Source organism: Staurois parvus, unplaced genomic scaffold (assembly GCF_062004578.1).
Source record: "Staurois parvus isolate SC_StPar_1 unplaced genomic scaffold, SC_StPar_1.0 ptg000136l, whole genome shotgun sequence".
Lineage (NCBI taxonomy): Eukaryota > Metazoa > Chordata > Amphibia > Anura > Ranidae > Staurois > Staurois parvus.
The window spans coordinates 13,798,361-13,818,726 of NW_028317932.1; the positions used below are offsets into that span (position 1 = coordinate 13,798,361).

Below are 20,366 nucleotides of genomic sequence, written 5' to 3' on the forward strand. Positions count from 1 at the left end.
AGATACTGAGCGGTTGGCAAGGTGGATGACGTTTGGCGACAGCATTCATGGTTGACTGAAGTGGGGATAGCCTATGTAAAGGTAAGCCAATGAGGAGGGCGTTGCAGCGGTCGAAGCGAGAGATGACCAGGGAGTGGACTAAGGTGCTTGGTGGTGTCATTGGCTAGGAAGGGCTGTATCTTGGAGATGTTGCGGAGATTGAGGAGGCAAGCTTTGGACATTGATTGGATGTGGAGTTGAAAGGATGGTTCAGAATCCAGGATTACACCTAACACTTTGGCATGGAGGGGATGGGTTGATAGTTGAGCTGTTGATCTTAATGGAGAAGTCGAGAAGGGGCATGTGGGGGAGGAAACATTATGAGCTCGGTTTTGGATATAGTAGGTTTCATAAAGTGGTGTGACATTGTCTGATATGTCTGTTTAAAAGAACCCCAATTCGAATAGCAGTGTCCTTAAAAGAGAAGAGGTCCCTTTAACTGGAAACTGCAACTTGAGTCCTATGATGTTTAAATTTCCTGATCTGGTGGTATCCATAGTCTTCCAGTAATAGTGGGGGCCCATAAACATTAGTGAATACTGGTAATTAAATTAAACAGACTGTGGTACTACTAAAAGCAAAAATCCCCTGATAATTTGTAAAGGTATCTGCATGCAGTGTCTCTAGAGTGATGACAGAAAGAAGTTTGGCATCTACCTGCTCACCAATCATATGGACAGCGTGATCTCCTAAGAACAGAGTTCTTGCTCAGGCTCTTGGCCGGTTGCAGGGGATATGGGGAGTTAGCGCCTGACAGCCTGTCAGCACGGCTAGCATAAATATCTGTGAAGACCACACAATTACAGTCCTGATGCAGAGAAGCTGATGCGATCCCGGTGTGGCGATCAGTGTCACTGCTGTGCTGAACTCGTAGCAGTGCAGTCCTCTAGCAGTAGGCCAGCAATCTATCCTGTGTTCAGCTCTGAATCCTGTTCCAAAAGAGAGTCAGTCCCTTGCTGTATAATATATCTGCTTTCCCAGCATTCTCCTCTTTTGCCAGCACTCAGGAATACAGGAAGAATGTGTTGGCAATAGGACTACAGGTCCCAAGATCCTCTGCTGTCAGAAAAACTGATTCCACTGGGCCCTAGGGAGAAGAGGATTAACCATTGTCTCATCTGTAAATGTCCCAGAGTGGTATAACGATATCGCTGGCACCTGGCTACATCAATAAAGGACTTGTCAAAAACTGTGTTTTTATTTATTTTTTACACTTTTTTGGTGAATGAGTAGGGGTACAATGCACCCCATACTCATTAACATGGGGAGGTAGGGATCTGGGCACCCATTGTTAAAGGGGGCTTCCAGATTCTGATACATCCTCCTGGCCGCAGATACACCACGATAGGAAGGAAGCCACGTGTCCTATCGTGGTGTAACGCGTAGAGAGCATGTGCGGTGACACACTTCCGGTTTCAGCGGTGCCGCACTTCTGGTTTTGACGCCATCTTGGTACACCCAGGTCCCCTAGTACACCCATAGCACATGGGAAACTGCTGTACTAATAGGATTTTAATGTGAGTGTCCATTTATTTGGCGTGTTTTCATTAATAAAGCGATATTACACTATGGAGGTCTTTTTCTTTACCCATCATGCATGCCTGAGCTTATTGTGTGAAAGGGATATTTGATGCGCTGAGTTATAATCGGAGCCCGATTGGAGTCAGTGGAGTTGGTGGAGCCATAGTGTGGGAAGCCGTCTGGTTTGAGGATTACCCAAGGTGTTGTGGCCCTTAAGGGTCGATGTTAGGAGGTGAGGAGGCACTTTAGCCACTGTGGGATAAGTCACAAAGAGTATCACTGAGCGCACTTATAGTGTACACTGAAGATTGAAGCACTTTTTGTTGGACTGGTCACTATAGATGTTTACACTGAATGATTTTATTCAATTGTCGTTTGTTTATTTTTTCTATTTGTGTTGTTGCACCTATCACTTGATATATTAATAATGGATATCTAATTTTTGGTATATATTTCACTCTACCTTGTGTGTATACATATTGTTTGGCAGACCAGGCATTTTTTACACAGTGTGTTGCTGTTTTTAAGCACCGGTCATTTTGTATTATTTCAAGAATTGGAGTCTCACGTTAATAGTATTTATGTATATATATATATTTTGGGTATATATTTTATTTAACCTGGTGTGTTTATATTTTGATTGGCAGACCAGGCACTTGTTTTTGCACAGTGTGTTGCTGTTTTAAGCACCTGTCACTCTATATTATTATTTAAAAGATTGGAGTCTCACGTTTTAATTATTGCTTATTAATGTATATTTATTCACCTATATTTGTGTGTATATACACTGATTTGTTGCATTTGCATAGCGCTTCACCATTTTTTTTTAAAACTTTTTCAGTTTGCTCTGCAGGTGCATCGTATTTATGTGAACAGCCACAATAGAAACCAATGTTATTTCATATGTCATGCGAAGCAATGTGTTCTAAAATGCATCTGAATTCACATGTGCGAACTGGATCTAAATTATAGTAGTATTATTGTATAGCATGATAACAGATGGCACCTATCCATTGTATAAGTCACTGGTGTCAAACTGGCAGCCCTCCAGCTGTTGCCAAACTACAAGTCCCATGAGGCATTGCAAGATTGACAGTTACAAGCATGACTTCCAAAGGCAGAGGCATGATGGGACTTGTAGTTTCCCCACAACTGGATTGCCACCAGTTTGACACCCCTGGTATAATCCTGTAATATGACTGTATGAAGAATGACAACTGTCAGTTCATAATACTAATAAATATGTATTCTTTCAGCCATATGTGTATACAAGCTAGACCTAAGTGTTTAACTGTTTTAATCTGACATTATTTTTGATGTTGGTCATCCCTTTTTGCTTCAGCTCTTTGATTTGGCCTTAACTGAATCCCTGGGTTCTTCTGACAATGCGGAGGATATTGATAGCATAATAGAAAAGGTGGATGCTAACATCTCAAAAGAGCTGGAAGTCTCCCTCAAGGTTAGTACCTTGAGCTCATGCTTGCGTACTTTTAAATATATTCCATAACTCCTTGGAGCCGATGTTATGCAAATATGCGGCCTCTCGACAGCTGGACCATGATGCAAAGAGGCTGCATATTTGCATACCCAATGTAAACAAACGAGAGAGAGAGTGTGCCCTGAACACTCTTTGCACATTTGCCCGCGCCTCGCGGAAAGGAGCTTTCCGATCATGTGGCTGCTGTGACAGCCAATTAGGTCACATGACCCTAAACCCCGCTCCACTTCCCGGCATCACAAACCTCGTAAAGGGCCTGGAGGCTCCGGCACCAAGGGGTTCATTTTTGTATGTTTTTTTATTTTTGTATAACAGCAGTATTTTGTTGAGCTGTTTGTTGTATTGAGATTTTTTTTTTTTTTTTTGTTCGAATGGTTAAAAAAAAAAAACCCTATGTTGCATTTTTTTTTTTCAATTAAATGCAGGAACCCAATCAGAAAGAACAGGAAATAATAAAAAACACATACAACAGAGTTGCAAAGCAGATCAATGAAGAAATTTGTCTTATTGAAGCTGTCAGATCAAAGTATTTATCCAGTGTTGAAGTAAGTATGGTTATCGTTTTTCAGATGACTTAAGCTGGTGGACATGCATCAGCCAGAGCACTAGAAAGAAATAAATCTGGTTACTATGGGGCAAAGCTTGACCTTTTCTCCAGTTTTGCACCACTTTGTAAATTAGACCCAAAGCTTTGCTCACTGTTATCTATTGTGGGCTGTAAACATTGGCATTTATGAAGTCTCAGAAGTATTTAAGTACAAAAAAGCACTGGATAGCAGCACATGGAGTGGTTTTCACAATAAACAGGTTATTTCATCCTCTCATAAACTCCATTGTTTTGGACTTGAGTTGGTGGGAAAAAACCTTCAGAAAGCTCTTGTCAAAATAGATTTTTAGGAGGAATATGTATTCTTTTAACATGGAACGGGCTTACAGTGGGACCTCCACGGTGCAGTGATGAGTTTCTGGGGCCCTTTCTCCCACCTTGGTTGTGACAGCATCCTTGGCGCCTTCTAATAGTTGCTCTAGATGATCCCATGGGTTTCTGGGGATCTGGATGCCACTCTTTGAGGAACTGTGTGATTTCTCCTCCCCTCTGTGCTTCCTATGGAATCCTACCTTCTTGTAAGTGCAGTTCTTTCCCTCAGGGTATTTTGCAGTGCTTCCTTAGGTCCTTTCCATGACAACCAGGGATGCTGTCCCCTTAAGTCTCTACAGTCTGCAAGGTCTTTCTTGGCTCAGTCAAGTATGGTTCCCTCTTTGTATTCAACTGGGAGTTCTCTTCCGTTATACATGTGTTATGGCCATAAACGTATCTCAATTTTTTTCGGTGGTGGCCATATCTGCTCTGTCTTCTGCCTCAGTGCCCACTGAATCACTGTCTATGGTGATGCTACATAGAATTGGTATTTTTAATCCCAAACCCCTATATCATTTATAAATATATTAAAAAGTAAAGGTCCCAACACTGAACCTTGGGGTACACCACTAACAACACTAGACCATTCAGATTATGAATCATTAACCACTACTCTCTGAACACGGTCTTTTAGGCAATTGTCTATCCATTTACCATCTGATTTTTCTAAGCCTGTAGATTTTACTTTACACATTAGCTGTGTGTGGGGAACTGTGTCAAACGCTTTTGCAAAATCCAAGTATACCACGTCCGCAGCGACCCCCTCTGTCCAAGGTTTTTCTCCGCTCATAAAAAGAAATTTGATTTGTCTGACAACTTCTGTCTTTCATGAATCCATGCTGACTTTTGCTTAAAGAAGAACTCCGGGATAGTAAAAAAAAATCACCCATTAGTACACCACGCTACACTAAACAGTTAATACATTTGTGAAATTACTTACCCTTGAAGAGAAAAGTCGAATTGAATTTTCAGGAAGTATTCATTGTAATTTAAAAGAGAACAGCTTCTCTGCCAAGGAGAAGGTGTAACAGCAGGGATTATGTCACATCCCCTCCTTTCTCTGCAGTAAAAGGAAACTACAGTTCCCATCAACCTCTGGGAATTGTATTGAATGTGGGTGGGTACACTAGGCCTGTACATGTGGAACGTGTACTCAGCCACTAACATAAATCACACCACCTCATTCTCCAGCCACACTGCTCAGCACCACACAGCAGGACAGTTAGGAGACAATCTTATAAATTTAAAGCATGCATGTATGTGCAAAATGTTTAGTTTATTCTATGTAGTCTACTTTAAATATTTAACTCTCCCTCCTGTAGGTTTTCTGTTACTTGCTGTGGCTGTTATTCTTACATGTCATTTCTCCCCCTCCAGCCTCAACAGCAGACTAACTGGTCAGTGACTGTAGCCATACTACAGGAGATGACTTGAAAAATATCCCATGGGGTCACAGACCAGAACACATTTATAGTACAGCAAGGAAGGTGTTGAACTTCTGACAATGTTTTTATGGCTGTTCCTGTGCCAGAGTCAGGAATTGAGGGGAAGTCTCCTTCCAGTGGGGTCACAGTGACAGAAAGTGAGGGTACTTCTCCCTCCAGTGGGATCACATAAACAGGCATTGTTGGGAAGACTCTTTTTGGTGTCACAGAAACAGGAAGTCTCCCTCCAGTGGGGTCACAGGGTCGGCAAGTGAGGGGAAGTCTCCCTCCAGTGTGGTCACGGGCAGTAAGTGAGGGGAATTCCCTATCTGGTGGGGTCACAGGAATGGGAAGTGAGGGGAAGGAAGGGGGCAATGTGATGGGGGGGCAGTGTGATAGGTGGAGGGCAATGTGATAGGTGAGGGGAACATGACGGGGGGGGGGGGGGCAATGTTGACAGTAGGACACCTGGACACACCATATACTCAGGTGCTGGGCACTGCGTATATATTTTCTAGGGTTCCATGTGGGAGCAGCCTGGAACCAAGAAACGGGAGTAGGGGGACAGAGGCAGGTGGCAAAGCCAGCAGTTCCAGCAACTAATGGATGCCAGAAACACCTAGCAGGCTGGATGAGAGAGGCACCATACAGAGCAACCGATGCTCTGCATTCTCCTCCCTACAGCTGCTGAATGTCTGCTTCTCCTCTCTCTCCTGCAGGCATTCGTTGACTAAAGGGAGAAGAATGCAGTGCGTCGGTTGCTCTATATCCTGCCCCTCTCATTCAGGTGGACTGGACCAGAGCAGTTGTGAAACGCCAGCCAATGATTGGCAGAGCCCCAGAAACGTAGCGGCCCTCCCAGTCCCCATCACATTGGCTGACGTTTGACACCTGCTCCAGTCCACCTGGATCTGGTTTCTCCTTGCAAGCAGTTAAGAGAACACTAGGGGGTTTGTTTTTCTTCCAAAATTCTATTTACCTAGGTGGATGCAGCATTGGTCCCCCGCCAGCTCGAAGGGTGAGAACTCAGCGATCACATGACCGTTGATTACTGAGTTCTCAAAGTCTGTCACAGCTGTCTGCTCTGCCCCCTGGAGCGCTGGGCCGTGGAGGGTAGGGAGCGGCTAGCTCAGGCTCTCAGCAGATCGCGGAGAGGTTGAGCCAGGTGCCGCTCCAGACTCCAGGTGGATCCTGATGTTAAAGTCAGGATCTTTCCCCAGCCTGGACTGCTAAGTGACATCAGGCAACAGCTGAAAACACATCACAGGAGTGCAGAACAAACTACCCCTGTGATCCATAAAAGAAGTATAGCCAAAAGAGCTTTGGCTGTACTTCTCCTTTAAGCTATCTGACCATTTTTCACACTCAGCAGCTCAAGCCTCACCATCTGCTTCATGTGGAACTGTTAGGGGTCCCTCCTCCTTATTCCCAGCTGTATCCTCCTCCCCTCAGCTGCCATCTCCAGCCAGTACATCCTTTCAGAGTGGCTCAGGGGGCTGTCAATTTTAGAACCCCACCTCCATGGGCAGTACAGATCGGCATTCTCTTACGCCCACTACAGCAAGCAGGGATGGAAATACTTCCCTGCTTCCAGGAGAACAGAATTAAGGGATGTTCCAAGACCCGGTGGCTGGGGGAATAGGAGGGATAGCAGACACTAGTCTTACAAACAGGAAACCCCTGGGAATTATCGGCTTGATTTGAAAATCAGGCTATTTCAGAGCAACTACTGAGTTAACAAGAGGATGGATAACATACAGTTAGGTCCATATACAGTCAGGTCCATAAATATTGGGACATCGACACAATTCTAACATTTTTGGCTCTATACACCACCACAATGGATTTGAAATGAAACGAACAAGATGTGCTTTAACTGCATACTGTCAGCTTTAATTTGAGGGTATTTACATCCAAATCAGGTGAACGGTGTAGGAATTACAACAGTTTGCATATGTGCCTCCCACTTAAGGGACCAAAAGTAATGGGACAATTGGCTTCTCAGCTGTTCCATGGCCAGGTGTGTTATTCCCTCATTAACCCAATTACAATGAGCAGATAAAAGGTCCAGAGTTCATTTCAAGTGTGCTATTTGCATTTGGAATCTGTTGCTGTCAACTCTCAAGATGAGATCCAAAGAGCTGTCACTATCAGTGAAGCAAGCCATCATTAGGTTGAAAAAACAAAACAAACCCATCAGAGAGAGAGAACAAACATTAGACATGGCCAAAACATCTGTTTGGAACATTCTTAAAAAGAAGGAACGCACCGGTGAGCTCAGCAACACCAAAAGACCCGGAAGACCATGGAAACTGACAAAATATTATAAATGAACATTTTATTTATGATTTACAGTATATTCAGTTGTCCAGTTATTTTTGGTCCCTTGAAAAAGGGGGGGATGGCTACTCTTAAGAACTGTAATTCTAAACCCTTTCAATTTGGATGTACATATCAGCCCATATCCATTATAGAATTATAGCTTGAATATGTTTTGGTACATACCTGAAAAAAACTAAAATTGTGACCGTGTCCAAATATATATGGACCTAACTGTATTCAGTGAAGGTAGGAGATCAGCAACAAAGACATGTAAAAAGGTTTTTACCCGGTGTTTCTGCTTTTAAAACATTTTTGTCTAGCAAAAACTCACCTTTGTAGTCTTTTATTCAACTCTCCCAGTATCTTCCCAAATATAGACGTTAAACTAACAGGTCTATAGTTACTTGGTGAAGACTTTGACCCCTTTGTAAATGTAGGCACTGCGTTGGCCTTACGCCAAACCAGTGGTACTATGCCGGTCATAAGAGTCCCTATAAATTGGAAACAATGGCTTTGAAATGACAGAGCTCAATTCTTTTAGGATCCATGGGTGTATGCCATCCATTTCAGGTGCTTTCACTTTATTCTGTCTAAATATTTCTGGATCATATCAATTCTGAGCCATTGTGGATCATTTGGGGCTGTCAGTATCATCCTCATTATGGACATGAGCTCCCCCATGCTCATAGGAGCACTTTATGCAGAGAGCTGAAGAAATTATTTTCGCTTTGTTCCCAGTCACAAAATCCAGATAATTTTGTAAAGTGCCTGCTGTACATACTCAGACCTAACCTTTTTACTATTCATATATTTTAAGAATTTCTTTGGCTTTGTCTTATTCTCTTTTGCAATCTGTTGTTTATTTTGATTTCAGCCTTGATTTCCTTTTTACAAATTCTGTTATATTCCTTGTAAGAATTAAATGAGCGTATTTCTTAATTTTTATAATTTTTAAAAGCGATTTACTTTTATAATTTTTATTTTTTTTAAACTTTTGCTGTGAACCACATGGGTTTTAAGGCTCCATGCACACTAGTGTGTTATTTTTTTAAGCTCAAAAAACGCTGATAGTGGTTTTTAGTATTCCACAAAGGGGAAGTCATATGAATGCACCAGGACTGACGCGGATATTTGTGCCGTGGAGAACATGTAGGGGTGCAGGGTGAGACTTTAGGGATATCTTTTCTACTTTCCTTGTCAAGAACTATTTTACTGGTTATGTTGGTGTCTCATGATCTTTCCAGCATCATGAATACCTGGTCATCTGTTTTTCATTTTTTTTTTTTTTCTAACAGGAAGGGGTTGTGATTATATCTGATATCTGCTTCGGGAGTAAGGTGCTTCATTTTGCTTGAGCTGCAGTCCCCCTCCTTTTTTTTTTTTTTTTTTTTTTTTTTCTCTTGTACATTTTGGGTCTTTTAGTGCCTCAGTTGGACTGCTATTTGGATGTCCTGCACACGATTGATCTCCCGTGCCCCTCAACAGATGAGAATTAAAATAGGATTTTTGGGGGGATACAGGTTCCAAATCCAACGGTGTTTATAATTATTATACAGTTGCAAGAAAAAGTATGTGAACCCCTTGGTATTACGTGGAGTTTTGCATTAAGTGGGCATAAAATGTGCTCTGAATGTCATCTAAGTCACAACAATAGAAGAACACAGTCTGCTGAACATAATACTACACAAACATTAGATGTTGCCATGGTTTACTTGCACATAACATGTAAACATTCACAGTGCAGGGAGGAAAAAGTATGTGAACCTTTGGACTTAACTGGTTGACCCTCCTTTGGCAGCAATAACCTCAACCAAATGTTTCCTGTAGTTGCAGATCAGACCTGCACAATGATCTGGAGTAATTTTGGACCACTCCTCTTCACAAAACTGTTTCAGTGTAGCCATATTCTTGGGATGTCTGGTGTGAATCGCTCTCTTAAGGTCATGCCACAGCATTTCAATCGGGTTGAGGTCAGGACTCTGGGCCACTCCAGAAGGCGTATTCTGTGCTGTTGCAGCCATTGTTTTGTTGAATTACTTGTATGCTTTGGGTCATTGTCCTGTTGCATCACCCATCCTCTGAGGAGCTTCAGTTGGCGGACAGATGGTCGTACGTTTTCCTGCAAAATGTCTTGATAAACTCTGGAATTCATTTTCCCATCAATGACAACAATCCATCCAGGTCCTGAGGCAGCAAAGCAGCCCCAAACCATGATGCTCCCTCCGCCATGTTTTACAGTGGGGATGAGGTTTTGATGTTGGTGTGCTGTGCCTTTTTTTTCTCCACACATAGTGTTGTGTGTTCTTCCCAAACAACTCAATCTTGGTTTCATCTGTCCACAGTATATTTTGCCAGTAGTGCTGTGGAACATCCAGGTGCTCTTTTGCGAACTTCAAACGTGCTGCAATATTCTTTTTGGACAGCAATGGCTTCCTCCATGGTGTCCTCCATTCTTTAATGTTTTCCTTATTGTAGATGTGTTAACAAAAATGTTAGCATGTGCCAGAGATTTTTGTAGGTCTTTAGCTGACACTCTGGGATTCTTCTTTACCTCATGCAGCATTCTGCGCTGTGCTCTTGCAACAGTGCTAAACTTTCTCCATTTGTATACAATCTGTTTTACCGTGGACACATGAACATCAAGGCTTTTGGAGATACTTTTGTAACCCTTTCCAGCTTCATGCAAGTCAACAATTCTTGATCGTAGGTCTTCTGAGAGCTCTTTTCTGCGAGGCATGGTTCACATCAGAGAGTGCTTCTTGAAACCAGTAAACCCAAAACAGGTGTGTGTTTTTTTAAGGGCAGGACAACTGTCAGCAACACATCCAATATCATCACACTGATTGGAGTCAAGGTTGGCTCACTCCTGGCTCCAATTAGCTCTGGGAGAAGTCATTAAGCTAGGGCCTCACATACTTTTTCCTCCCTGCGCTGTGAATGTTTACATGTTATGTGCAATTAAACCATGGCAACATCTGTTTGTGTAGTATTATGTTCAGCATACTGTGTTCTTCTATTGTGACTTAGATGATGTTCAGAGCACATTTTATGCCCAATTCATGCAAAACTCCATGTAATCCCAAGGGGTTCACATACTTTTTCTTGCAACTGTATCAGTACTGCTTTGCAACCAAATTGAGGCATGCTGGTAGTGGGAGGAGTTATCCTGGGGTGGGAAAATGTGCATGAATTGAAGAGAGCTAATTTTTTTTTTTTTTTTTTTGCTCATACGTCAAGTTTGGTACAGAACTATATTTGGCCATTTTATTAAACTGATCATAAAATGCTTCTGAATTTTCTGATGGTCGTTATGAATTTTAAAATGTGTTTTACAGTTCAAAAATAATAATGTACAGTGGATGAATAAAAATCCTAATGTGGACGATTTAATGGCAGTCAAGAAGACAATAAAAGGACTGAAGGGTCAGCTGAGGTGGAAACTGTTAGAAAGCAGCAACATGGAAGAGGTATTGTTTTTTTTTTTTTTTTAAGGTATATATGTAAATTTGTAAATTAGAACCGCTTGATCTGTTTGTAACTGCCCTCTCCCTACCCCTGCGTGGAAGGAGTAGCCCAGGGTAATGAAGATTTTGCCCTAGTATATGTCATGCTTAAAATGGATTACTCGTGCCTTTGCGGAAATATATTTTTCTTTAATATCACTAAGGGCTTTTTTAATAATCAACAATTAAGATGCCCTTATCCCCAATAAACCCTGAATCTACATAAATTGTGTTGTCTTTTTTTCATAATGAAAACTTACTTTGCAGTCAGATGAATATAATGAAGCTGTCCATAACAACCTGAAACGTGAAATTGCTGCATTAAGAACTAAGATATTTTATGAAATACAGCGTGAACAAGCGGAATATGTGAGTTATATTTTCTTTTACGAACTTAATAGCCACTTAAAGAGCAACTCCACCTTTGTTGAAAAACAAACCTTCCTTTCTGGGTCATCTATGTACACTGCAAATAATTTTAACAAACTTTGTTGCAGATTCCAACCTTTTGTCGTTCTGAAGAAAGAGCTGTTTGTTTCCCTGTCTCCATGTGGAAATTGAATCTAATGGGAGTGGATTCATAATTCCCAATCAGCAACTGCACTTGCAGGGCTCTAATGTGGAAAGCGTCTGCATCCCTTTAATCATAATTTCCTATTGGGAGTATCTCACCAAAAATGGCATTTTTATTGCAAGAGATTCCAAAAATCGGACTTTTATCTTTGTGCAGATGTCTGGGAAAATCAGTGAGCCAATCACACAAGCAGGAAATTATGTTTCAGTGGGCATTCTGTACACATTCTGTGTACAGAATTTGTGTGAAAAAAAATAACATTTTTTTTCACACAAATAGAGGTTTCTTTGCGTTTGATCACCACTGTTTTTTTTATTATATAGATGAAAAAAGACCAAAAATTTAGGTTAAAAAAATAATATATATATATATATCTGCTAGAAAACATCCAGTAGAAAAAAATTTAAAAAATCTAATTTTGTCATAAATATAGGCCACAATGTATTCTGTTACATGTCTTGGTAAAAAAAAATACCAGTTATTGTATATAAATTATTTTGCGTGAAATTATAGCATCTACAAACTTTAGGATGGTATATATACTGGGATTTAAAAAAAAATGTTTATACTAGTAATGGCGGCGATCAGCGACTTATAGTGGGATTGTGATAACGCGGATGGCAAACTGTTGCTGGGTGGAAACTGACTAAATGACACTGACATCTCCAGTGACACTAATACAGTGGTCAGTGCTAAAAATATACCCTGTCACTGTACTACTGACACTGGTTGGGAAAGGGTTAACATTTAGAGGCAGTCAAAGTGTTAACTTTGTGCTGTTTTCATTAAGCAAGGCGCCAGTTTTATTCCCTGCTTTGCGTTCTGTGACCCGAAAGGCGCCGCGTGTGAGGTCACTTTCCCCTGCTAGAATAGCCAGGGATACATGTATGGCAATGCGATCTGTAGTGGAGACCAAGAGGAGACATGCAGGGTCTAAAAGACCCTACATGTCTCAATAAAGGGAACCTGTCACCTAAAAATCATTGCATAGGGGACTTTGTGATGAATGAAAAAAAAGTAGCAAAAAAATCAAGTTACACCCACGTACATAACATCCCCCCCATTAAAAGTGAGGCCCCACTCCCACCCCCAAATATACGCACGTACAAAGTAAATGCACATGTCAGGGAGCCTACACATGAAAACGTTGATTGCAATACCCATGTTACATATCACCGTGCATGCTGGAGTGACAGCAATAATTCTGGCACAAGACCACCTCTGAAACACTAAACTGATGACCTATAGGGGCTTTTGAAGCATAGCCTATAGAAAATACAGGGTACTGAAGTTTGTCACTTTTTCATAGGCGCACACAAATTTAAGGCTTGACATGTTGGGTATCTAACTACTCGGCGCAACCTCAAATGTTCTATTTGACCAAAAATGTGGGTCATTTATTGCGTTTGCTTGCCCTAAAATTCACGTTAGTGTGTGTGTTTTTTACTGAAATTTTGGGTTTCCTAGAACCTTGCGATTAATATTCGGTGACATAAAAACTATTTTATTCTCTAGGGTGTCTGATTAAAGAAAATATATAATGTTTGAGAGGTTTGTGCAATCTTCATGCCTGAAAAAATTTTAAATGTGTGCAGAAAATGCAAAAATAGCTCTGGCAATGAAAGAGCTAAATGACTGTTACACCTAAAATAAGTTTGCATTATATAAAATGTCTGCCTATAACATTCACAGCTGCTTAAAATACTGCATTGACAGTCACTAAGATTTTTTATTGCACAATTTATGCAGTGACAGAATACAGGTTTCACATCAATCTAAGACAAATCTTTCTATTGTCTCAGTGCATCAGTCTAATTCACATTTCACATTTCTTCCCAAGGTTTGTAATGCTAGATCAAGCTTGAATAATATACATTTCTTGTGCATTATAGTAAGAGTAGAATTACACCAAACATCCCAAATGTGATATTTACAAGGACAAGTTCTGTTGTTTATATGACCTGTTCATAAGGAAATATTTGACCACATTTATTCATTGAGAGATGGTAGTAGGGGAGGCCTGCATCCATTTAAGTGCTATCATTTTTCAGGCCAGAAACAGTGTTTCTTTCAAAAAGGTCCTATTATATGTGGGACAGAGTTCTTCATCAATTAAGCCAAGGAGACAAATTACTGGGGTAAATGGGACATGAGTAGAAATCAAGGTAAGCAGATCTATGGCTTATGTTCTGTAGCAAGATATTCCTGGACCAGTCAAGATTAAATGTATAAGTCTGGTTTGGGATGAACACACCTCACTGAATTTGAGGTTGTTTGGAGAAGAGAGATGAACAAGCCTCCTCCCAGGCCTCATCAAACATTAAGGGAATTTGGTATTGCCACTTAGACCTAATCCGTAAGGGAATTCTACTCATTTACATGTGTAATAAGTGGGAGTATAAAGTGGAGAATTATCCCTTGGGGCCCTGAAAACTCCGTACACCAATAAGAGGGTAAGTTGAACTACTGAGGTTTTGAGTCCCAAATTGTGCATTTAGTGCATGTCGCAATTGCAAATACTTAAATTTCATACTTAAAAATGTAAGTGGTTGTAGGTGAATCGTAAATGATCAATACAGAATACCATCAAAGTAAAGATCAGAATGAGTTGACATGAGTTTTAGTATTGTGTTTTTACCGGACAGGATCAGATGTCAGCTGGTGTAAACTGACACATGTCTGTTTACACCCGCTGTTCCATAGAGGACAATGGAGGGTTTGATCAAGTCTTACAAAAATAACGATCTTTCAGACCCTATTGGTCTGCCTGCGTGAAAGGGGCCTATTAGTGTAGTATGTTTAACCACATGATCTCTGGAAGGATGTACCCCCTTCTTGACCAGAGCATTTTTTTGCTATTCAACCCTGTGCCAATTTAACTGGCAATTGCTTGATCATGCAACACTGTATGAAAAAATGTTTTTTTTTATTACATAAACGAAAAACATTTTTGAAAAATATTTTCTACTTTCAGATCTCTCTCCTGTCAGCATGGACATTGTGCTTTGCAGAGAGATACAAAGCAGCATGTCTCCCAAGTAAAACACACACAGCACACAATGTAAAACACACAGTTAACCCTTTTATTACCCCAGATTTTAACCCCTTCCTACCCAGTGTAACTTGTACAGTGTCAGTGCTTTTTATTACCAGTGATCACTGTATTGGTGTCACTAGGGATGTCCGTGGTGGTTTGTTCCCACCCAGTCTCAGAATGCCTGCTGCAGTCCCACTTTAAGTCGCTGATCGCCTCCATTACTAGTATTAAAAAAAATTCCAGTATATATACCGCCACTTGTAGACTTTATAACTTTCAAGTAAACCAATTAATATACACTTATTGGGATTTTTTTTAGCAAAGACGTGTAGCAGAATACATTTTGGCGTACATTTATGATGAATTTTGAATTTTTTTTTATGTTTTATAACAAAAAGTAAAAAATACTGTGTTTTTGTTTTTTTTTTTTCAAAATTGTCAGTCTTTTTTTGTTCATAGCGCAAAAAATAAAAACTGCAGAGATTATCAAATACCACCGAAAGAATGCTCTATTTGTGGGAAAAATGACAAATTTAGTTTATGTACAGCGTTGCATGACCCTGCAATTGTCAGTTAAAGTAACGCAGCGCTGTATCGCAAAAAATGGCCTGGCCAGGAAGGGGGGGGGGGGGTTAAATCCTCTGTAGGGCAAGTGGCTAATTGGTTTGTGTTAAAGTTATGGTGTCTGCAAACTGTGGTGAATATACTGGAATTTGCGCAACTTTTACTCTGACACATTTCTCAAGGTGCTAAAATGCTAGAGCAGTACAAACACTCCCCAAGTGCATGGAAGATTTTATTTTTTGCCATAAGTTTTTGAAAACTGACAATTTAATTAGATATTTCTCACACATGCCATTGGTATATGTGAAATTACTCCCAAAAACACTGTTACTACACTGTTACTTCTCCCAATTATGGGAATACCAATCGTGTGGGATTTTTTGGGAGCCTAGCCGCATATAGGGCCCAAAAACCTATGACCACCTACAGGCTTTTAAATGGCATAATTCCCTCACTTCATTTCTTGAATATCAGTTTTGGAGGCCCTGAAATGTCAGGATAGTACAAACACCTCCCCAAATGACCCTTTTGTGGAAAGTAAACACTCCAAAGTATTTGCCGAGAGGCATATTGAGTGCTTGGAAGATTTTTTTTTTTTTTTTTTGCCACAAGTTTTTGGAAAATGACAAAAATTCCCATTTAATCTTCCAGGACAGCACATGTGAGAGAGCGGCACACTCACCTAGTGTCCTCAGAACTTGTGTGTCCTCCATCCTACCAGGAACATCAGAATGGTTTGTTCTTCCCTCAGGCCTTGATGCTAGTTGCAGGGACCTCGTAGTATATGCTTCCCCATAATTTCAGGGACAGTGGACTTGGAGGGCTCGCATATCTGGGGTTTTCTGGGCTTTTAAAGTATCCCCCCCTTTACCTTCTTGGTTTTTTCCATGGTTCTTTTTCTGCTGGAGGAGAAGCAGCTATCCCCATGGGTGTAGATGCTCTAGTGGAACCCTCCCTTACTCACATTTGGTCAAGCCCTAAATCTTCATCGGCTGGCTTAGCTCATGATGTTTACTACTGATTGGTATGGATGGATCATGGCCACTGGCTTCCCCAAATCGTTTGGAGGGAAAACTGCATGGCTGGAGCAGACTCTTATACTCCCTTGGGTATTAGGGAGGCTGGAGCAGAGGCATCCGGAATTCCTGACTACTTCCAGATGGGCAGGGGGGTCGTGTCTGCTGAGCCAGGTCCCCCTGAATTTGCAGCAATATGGTGGGTTTGTGAGTATATCCTGCTGCCAGCATCCACAAACACCAGTGAGGGAGCAGTAGGCGGACCTGCATCTTCCTAGGAGTATTACAGCAGCAGGCTTCATGTGGTCGGCAAGGCTACACAATGCAGTCTTGATTCCACCATGACTGCTGCTATAAATCTGTCAGATGGCTCCGAAGTAGGTTGGTTGGAGATTTTTTTCCTATAACTTCCGTACCGTAGTGTGGGGTTGCCCTCTCTTTGGGTGTTGGTTGCTATGAGTGTTTGCATGCCTCTTACAAGCACAGGGTGAATGTTCTTTGTGTTCCTGTCTACCATTAGTGTGGTAATATAGAGGTAGGGGCCCTAACATCTGTCAGTCTGCAGAGCAGAGTGCTGGCAAACTCAGAGATTAGCACAAGCTGCAACCTGTTAACTCCTTTCAATGTTTCAAAAAAATACTAGAATAGGAAGTAAAGCTATTTTATCCTAAGCAATACAAATTATGGGAAAAAGTAAAGTAGCCTTTTGGTACTATTCACAGGACCCAAGTCAATTGCTTGGTTGTCTAAGAACACCAAAGACAGGTGGTTCACATTCACCTTTTCAGGGCACACTATACATAGTTTTAAAAGTAGAACCTCCTGGGGGGTGGGGGTGTGTGCTCGTGAGCAGCAACCCAAGATGGCCGCACAATAGCCACGCTCCTCGCCCGCCGGTCACGTCGGCCAATTTGCCAGCTTCCGGGGGGGGGGGGGGGGCACAGCACTTACCCATTATCCTTTCCCAGGTCACTGACGCCCGCCTGTCCAGATGGGGAATAAGCAGGGGGGGGGGGGGTGCCTCTAGCGCTCGGCAAGCCGTGCCAGAACCCGTGACCTACCCTCCGGAGGACTCTGCTGAAGCCCCTGCCTCAAGTTTGGAGCTGCTGCTGCCCGCGGTGGACCATGATCCTGCCTATGACATGGATAATGCATCAGACGCTCCTCTGCCGCCCCCCTCTCTGGCATCGCTATCAGTTTTTCTCTGATCTCTCCCAGATCATTCTTCAGAAACACCACCAGCTGAAGCCTTTTACTTCTGTTCTGGTGAATCGCCATATCAAATGTGCGTGGGGCTTCCCTTTCCATCTTACCTTCAACTGCCAAGGCCGCAGCCACTCAATCACCACTCCGGAGGAAGCTCAATCCATTCTGGAATCTCTACACCTCATACCACCGGGAGGCAATGTGCAGAGCCCGACGCGCCCGTCTACATCCCCGGTGGCCCTTTCTCAACTTCAACGCCTCTGGGAGAAGGCTTCCAGCCGAAAGAGGTCCCTTCCTCAGACCCCTCTGCTACCCAGTCCTACGCACTCCTCTCCGGGCTGAAGCCATGACCAGGACTTCTGTTGCGCTTCCACATTTGAACATGTTGTGGGGACCATGAGTTTAATCCGGCGGCAGTTTTTCATTCACGTTATTACTCTGTTTAGGCCCTGTTTTGCCAGCTCACCCTACTTTCCCCCCGGACGGGGATCTACTTTTGGTACCGGGCCTAGTCGTGTTCGGGCCTTTGCCTGTTTGGGTCCCATCTCCTGGACGGGTTTGCCTGCGACCGGGGATTGATATTTTCATTAGTTGCTTCAGTTTTACTGCTCCTGGCCATGGGTCCCTTACACTGTTTAGTGCAGGTGGAGTCCTCCCTGGATTGTAGGAGGCCTGCTGTCTCTACTTGAACTTGATGTTTTTGACTTTGTTTATATGTATGTCCTGTGGGCCTTGGAGCTGGTGTTGCCCCCGGGCTTGTGTGGGTGGGGCTGGCTCATGGGTCCTTAAGACTCCGTGGAGGATGTTGGATCGGGTGGGCCCCTCGCTCGGTATCTTGGCGACTGGCCTCCCTTGGGGTCTGTTGTGTTCCTTCGCTGGGGCGCAAATGGGGTGGGGGGACCACCTGGTCTGTGTGAGGCTGCTTATCTGTTGCAGTCTGGTTATTACTTCTGGGTTGGAGGTGGGCTCCTGGGCTTAGCTGGATTACCTAGTGGAGGGCTACCTCAGAGTGTGGCCTGTCCCCTTCAGACTCGTATACCCGTTTCCACGGTAGTTAGTTGTATCATTTTGTGTTTTATGCATTTTTCTTCCTAGGGGCCTATGTTGATGTATGCATTAGCAACCATGTGTCTGATGGTAGAGCCACCCCCAACTGGTATCCTACGACTGTAGAATGCATTCCACAATGTGTGTGTTACTGTTGTCTTATTGTCCATGTTCTCTTTTTTTTGTTTTCCTCCTTCCTTCGGTCTATTTTTCTTTTTTATTTGTTTTTCTTTTTCAGGGTTTCGGGACGTCTTGGACCAACCGTCCTTTTGAGTAGAACATGTTTTCCGATCAGTGCTCTTGCTGCTGAGCAGTTCCTCCCTGCCCCGCCATGGCCACATCCCCTTTGAAAATCCACTCACAAAATATACATAGCTTCAACTCGCCTCTTAAGCGGTCCAAGATTTTCCACCACCTTAAATCGCCACAGATTGACGTGGTTTGCTTACAGGAGACCAGGTTTGCCCAGTCCTCCACCCCACTGTATCTTTCCTCATCCCACTTTTTATACAGCTTCAGCTCCTGAGAAACGCCGGGGTGTTTTGATAGCCTTCAGACACAATATTCCCTTCACACGTGCCCAGAACATAGCGGACCCCATTGGTAGGTACTGACTTATGCAGGGTACCATTTGAGACTCAGATGTCACTTTAGTATCTTACGCCCCTTATCAATTTCAACACAGATTTTTCTCAAATCTCTGCACAATCATCTCTCGACACTCCAAGGGCCTTCTCCTCTTAGGCAATTCTAATGTTACTCTTGATTCTGCTTTGGACAGGCACTATGCCCCTGGGGCGACCCCCCCCCCCCCCCCCTTTCCATGATTCAGCGCAGGAGGCGCATATGCGCTCCCTTTTGCAGACTGCAGGGTTGACGGATGTTTGGAGGAAACTTCACCCGACTGCGCATGACTTTACTTTCTGCTCAAACCTGCACAAGTTTCTGCAGGATCGACCACATATTTATGCGTGTTCATCAGTTTCCTTTGGTCAAGATGATATCCATTCCTTCCTCACCCTAGTCTGACCATGATTCCTGGTCCTGCTTCTTGAACTTTCAGGTATGGTGTGGCGCCCTCCTCACTTCACTGGCACATCAATGAATGTTGACTACTCGGGCTACTTGCCAGCAAATCCAATCCTTCATTCAAACCTACTGTACGGACAACTTGGGCTCTGTCTCTTCAGCAGTGCCCCTGTGGGAGACATATAAAGCCACATGGTGGGGCCACATTATACAGTTGGCTGCGGTTCTGAAACTGGGAAGGGAGCATCGCCTTTCCGACCTGCACTCTCTTCTAGCCACTGCTGATGCTCGCTGGAAGGCGCACCCGTCTTCTGCCCACAGACGAGCACGAGACGCTCTAGCTACAGAACTGGATTTGCTTGCTTCTTTGGAGACTGAACGGGCCTTACTTTGGTCCAAGCATAAATTCTACACTTGTGCAAACAAGCCTGGCCCCATGTTGGCCAAGAAACTTAATTCTCTGTGGAAGCCCTTCAAGCCGTCTAATTGTGGCTCCCCGCGGGGGGTTGCACTTCGAACCCCCAGCAGATTGTCTTGCGTTTTGCCAACTTTCTCTCGCAACTGTACTCCAAACCGGACCTTTTCCCTTTGGACCAGGCGGAATCTTTTTTTCTGGGATCAAAACCTTATGATCCACTATGGCCCAGGGCCCTGACTGCTTTTCTGG

General features: G+C 42.9%; 1 protein-coding gene across 1 annotated transcript in view; it reads left to right on the top strand.

Moving 5' to 3' along the window:
• Positions 1–20,366, top strand: part of STK31 (serine/threonine kinase 31) — a 267,629-nt gene that overhangs the window by 114,471 nt on the left and 132,792 nt on the right. The window contains exons 12-15 of the mRNA XM_089673219.1: positions 2,903–3,019; positions 3,484–3,603; positions 11,059–11,190; positions 11,494–11,595. Coding sequence (XP_089529345.1) covers positions 2,903–3,019; positions 3,484–3,603; positions 11,059–11,190; positions 11,494–11,595 — 471 coding nt within the window. The remainder of the gene's footprint in view (positions 1–2,902; positions 3,020–3,483; positions 3,604–11,058; positions 11,191–11,493; positions 11,596–20,366) is intronic.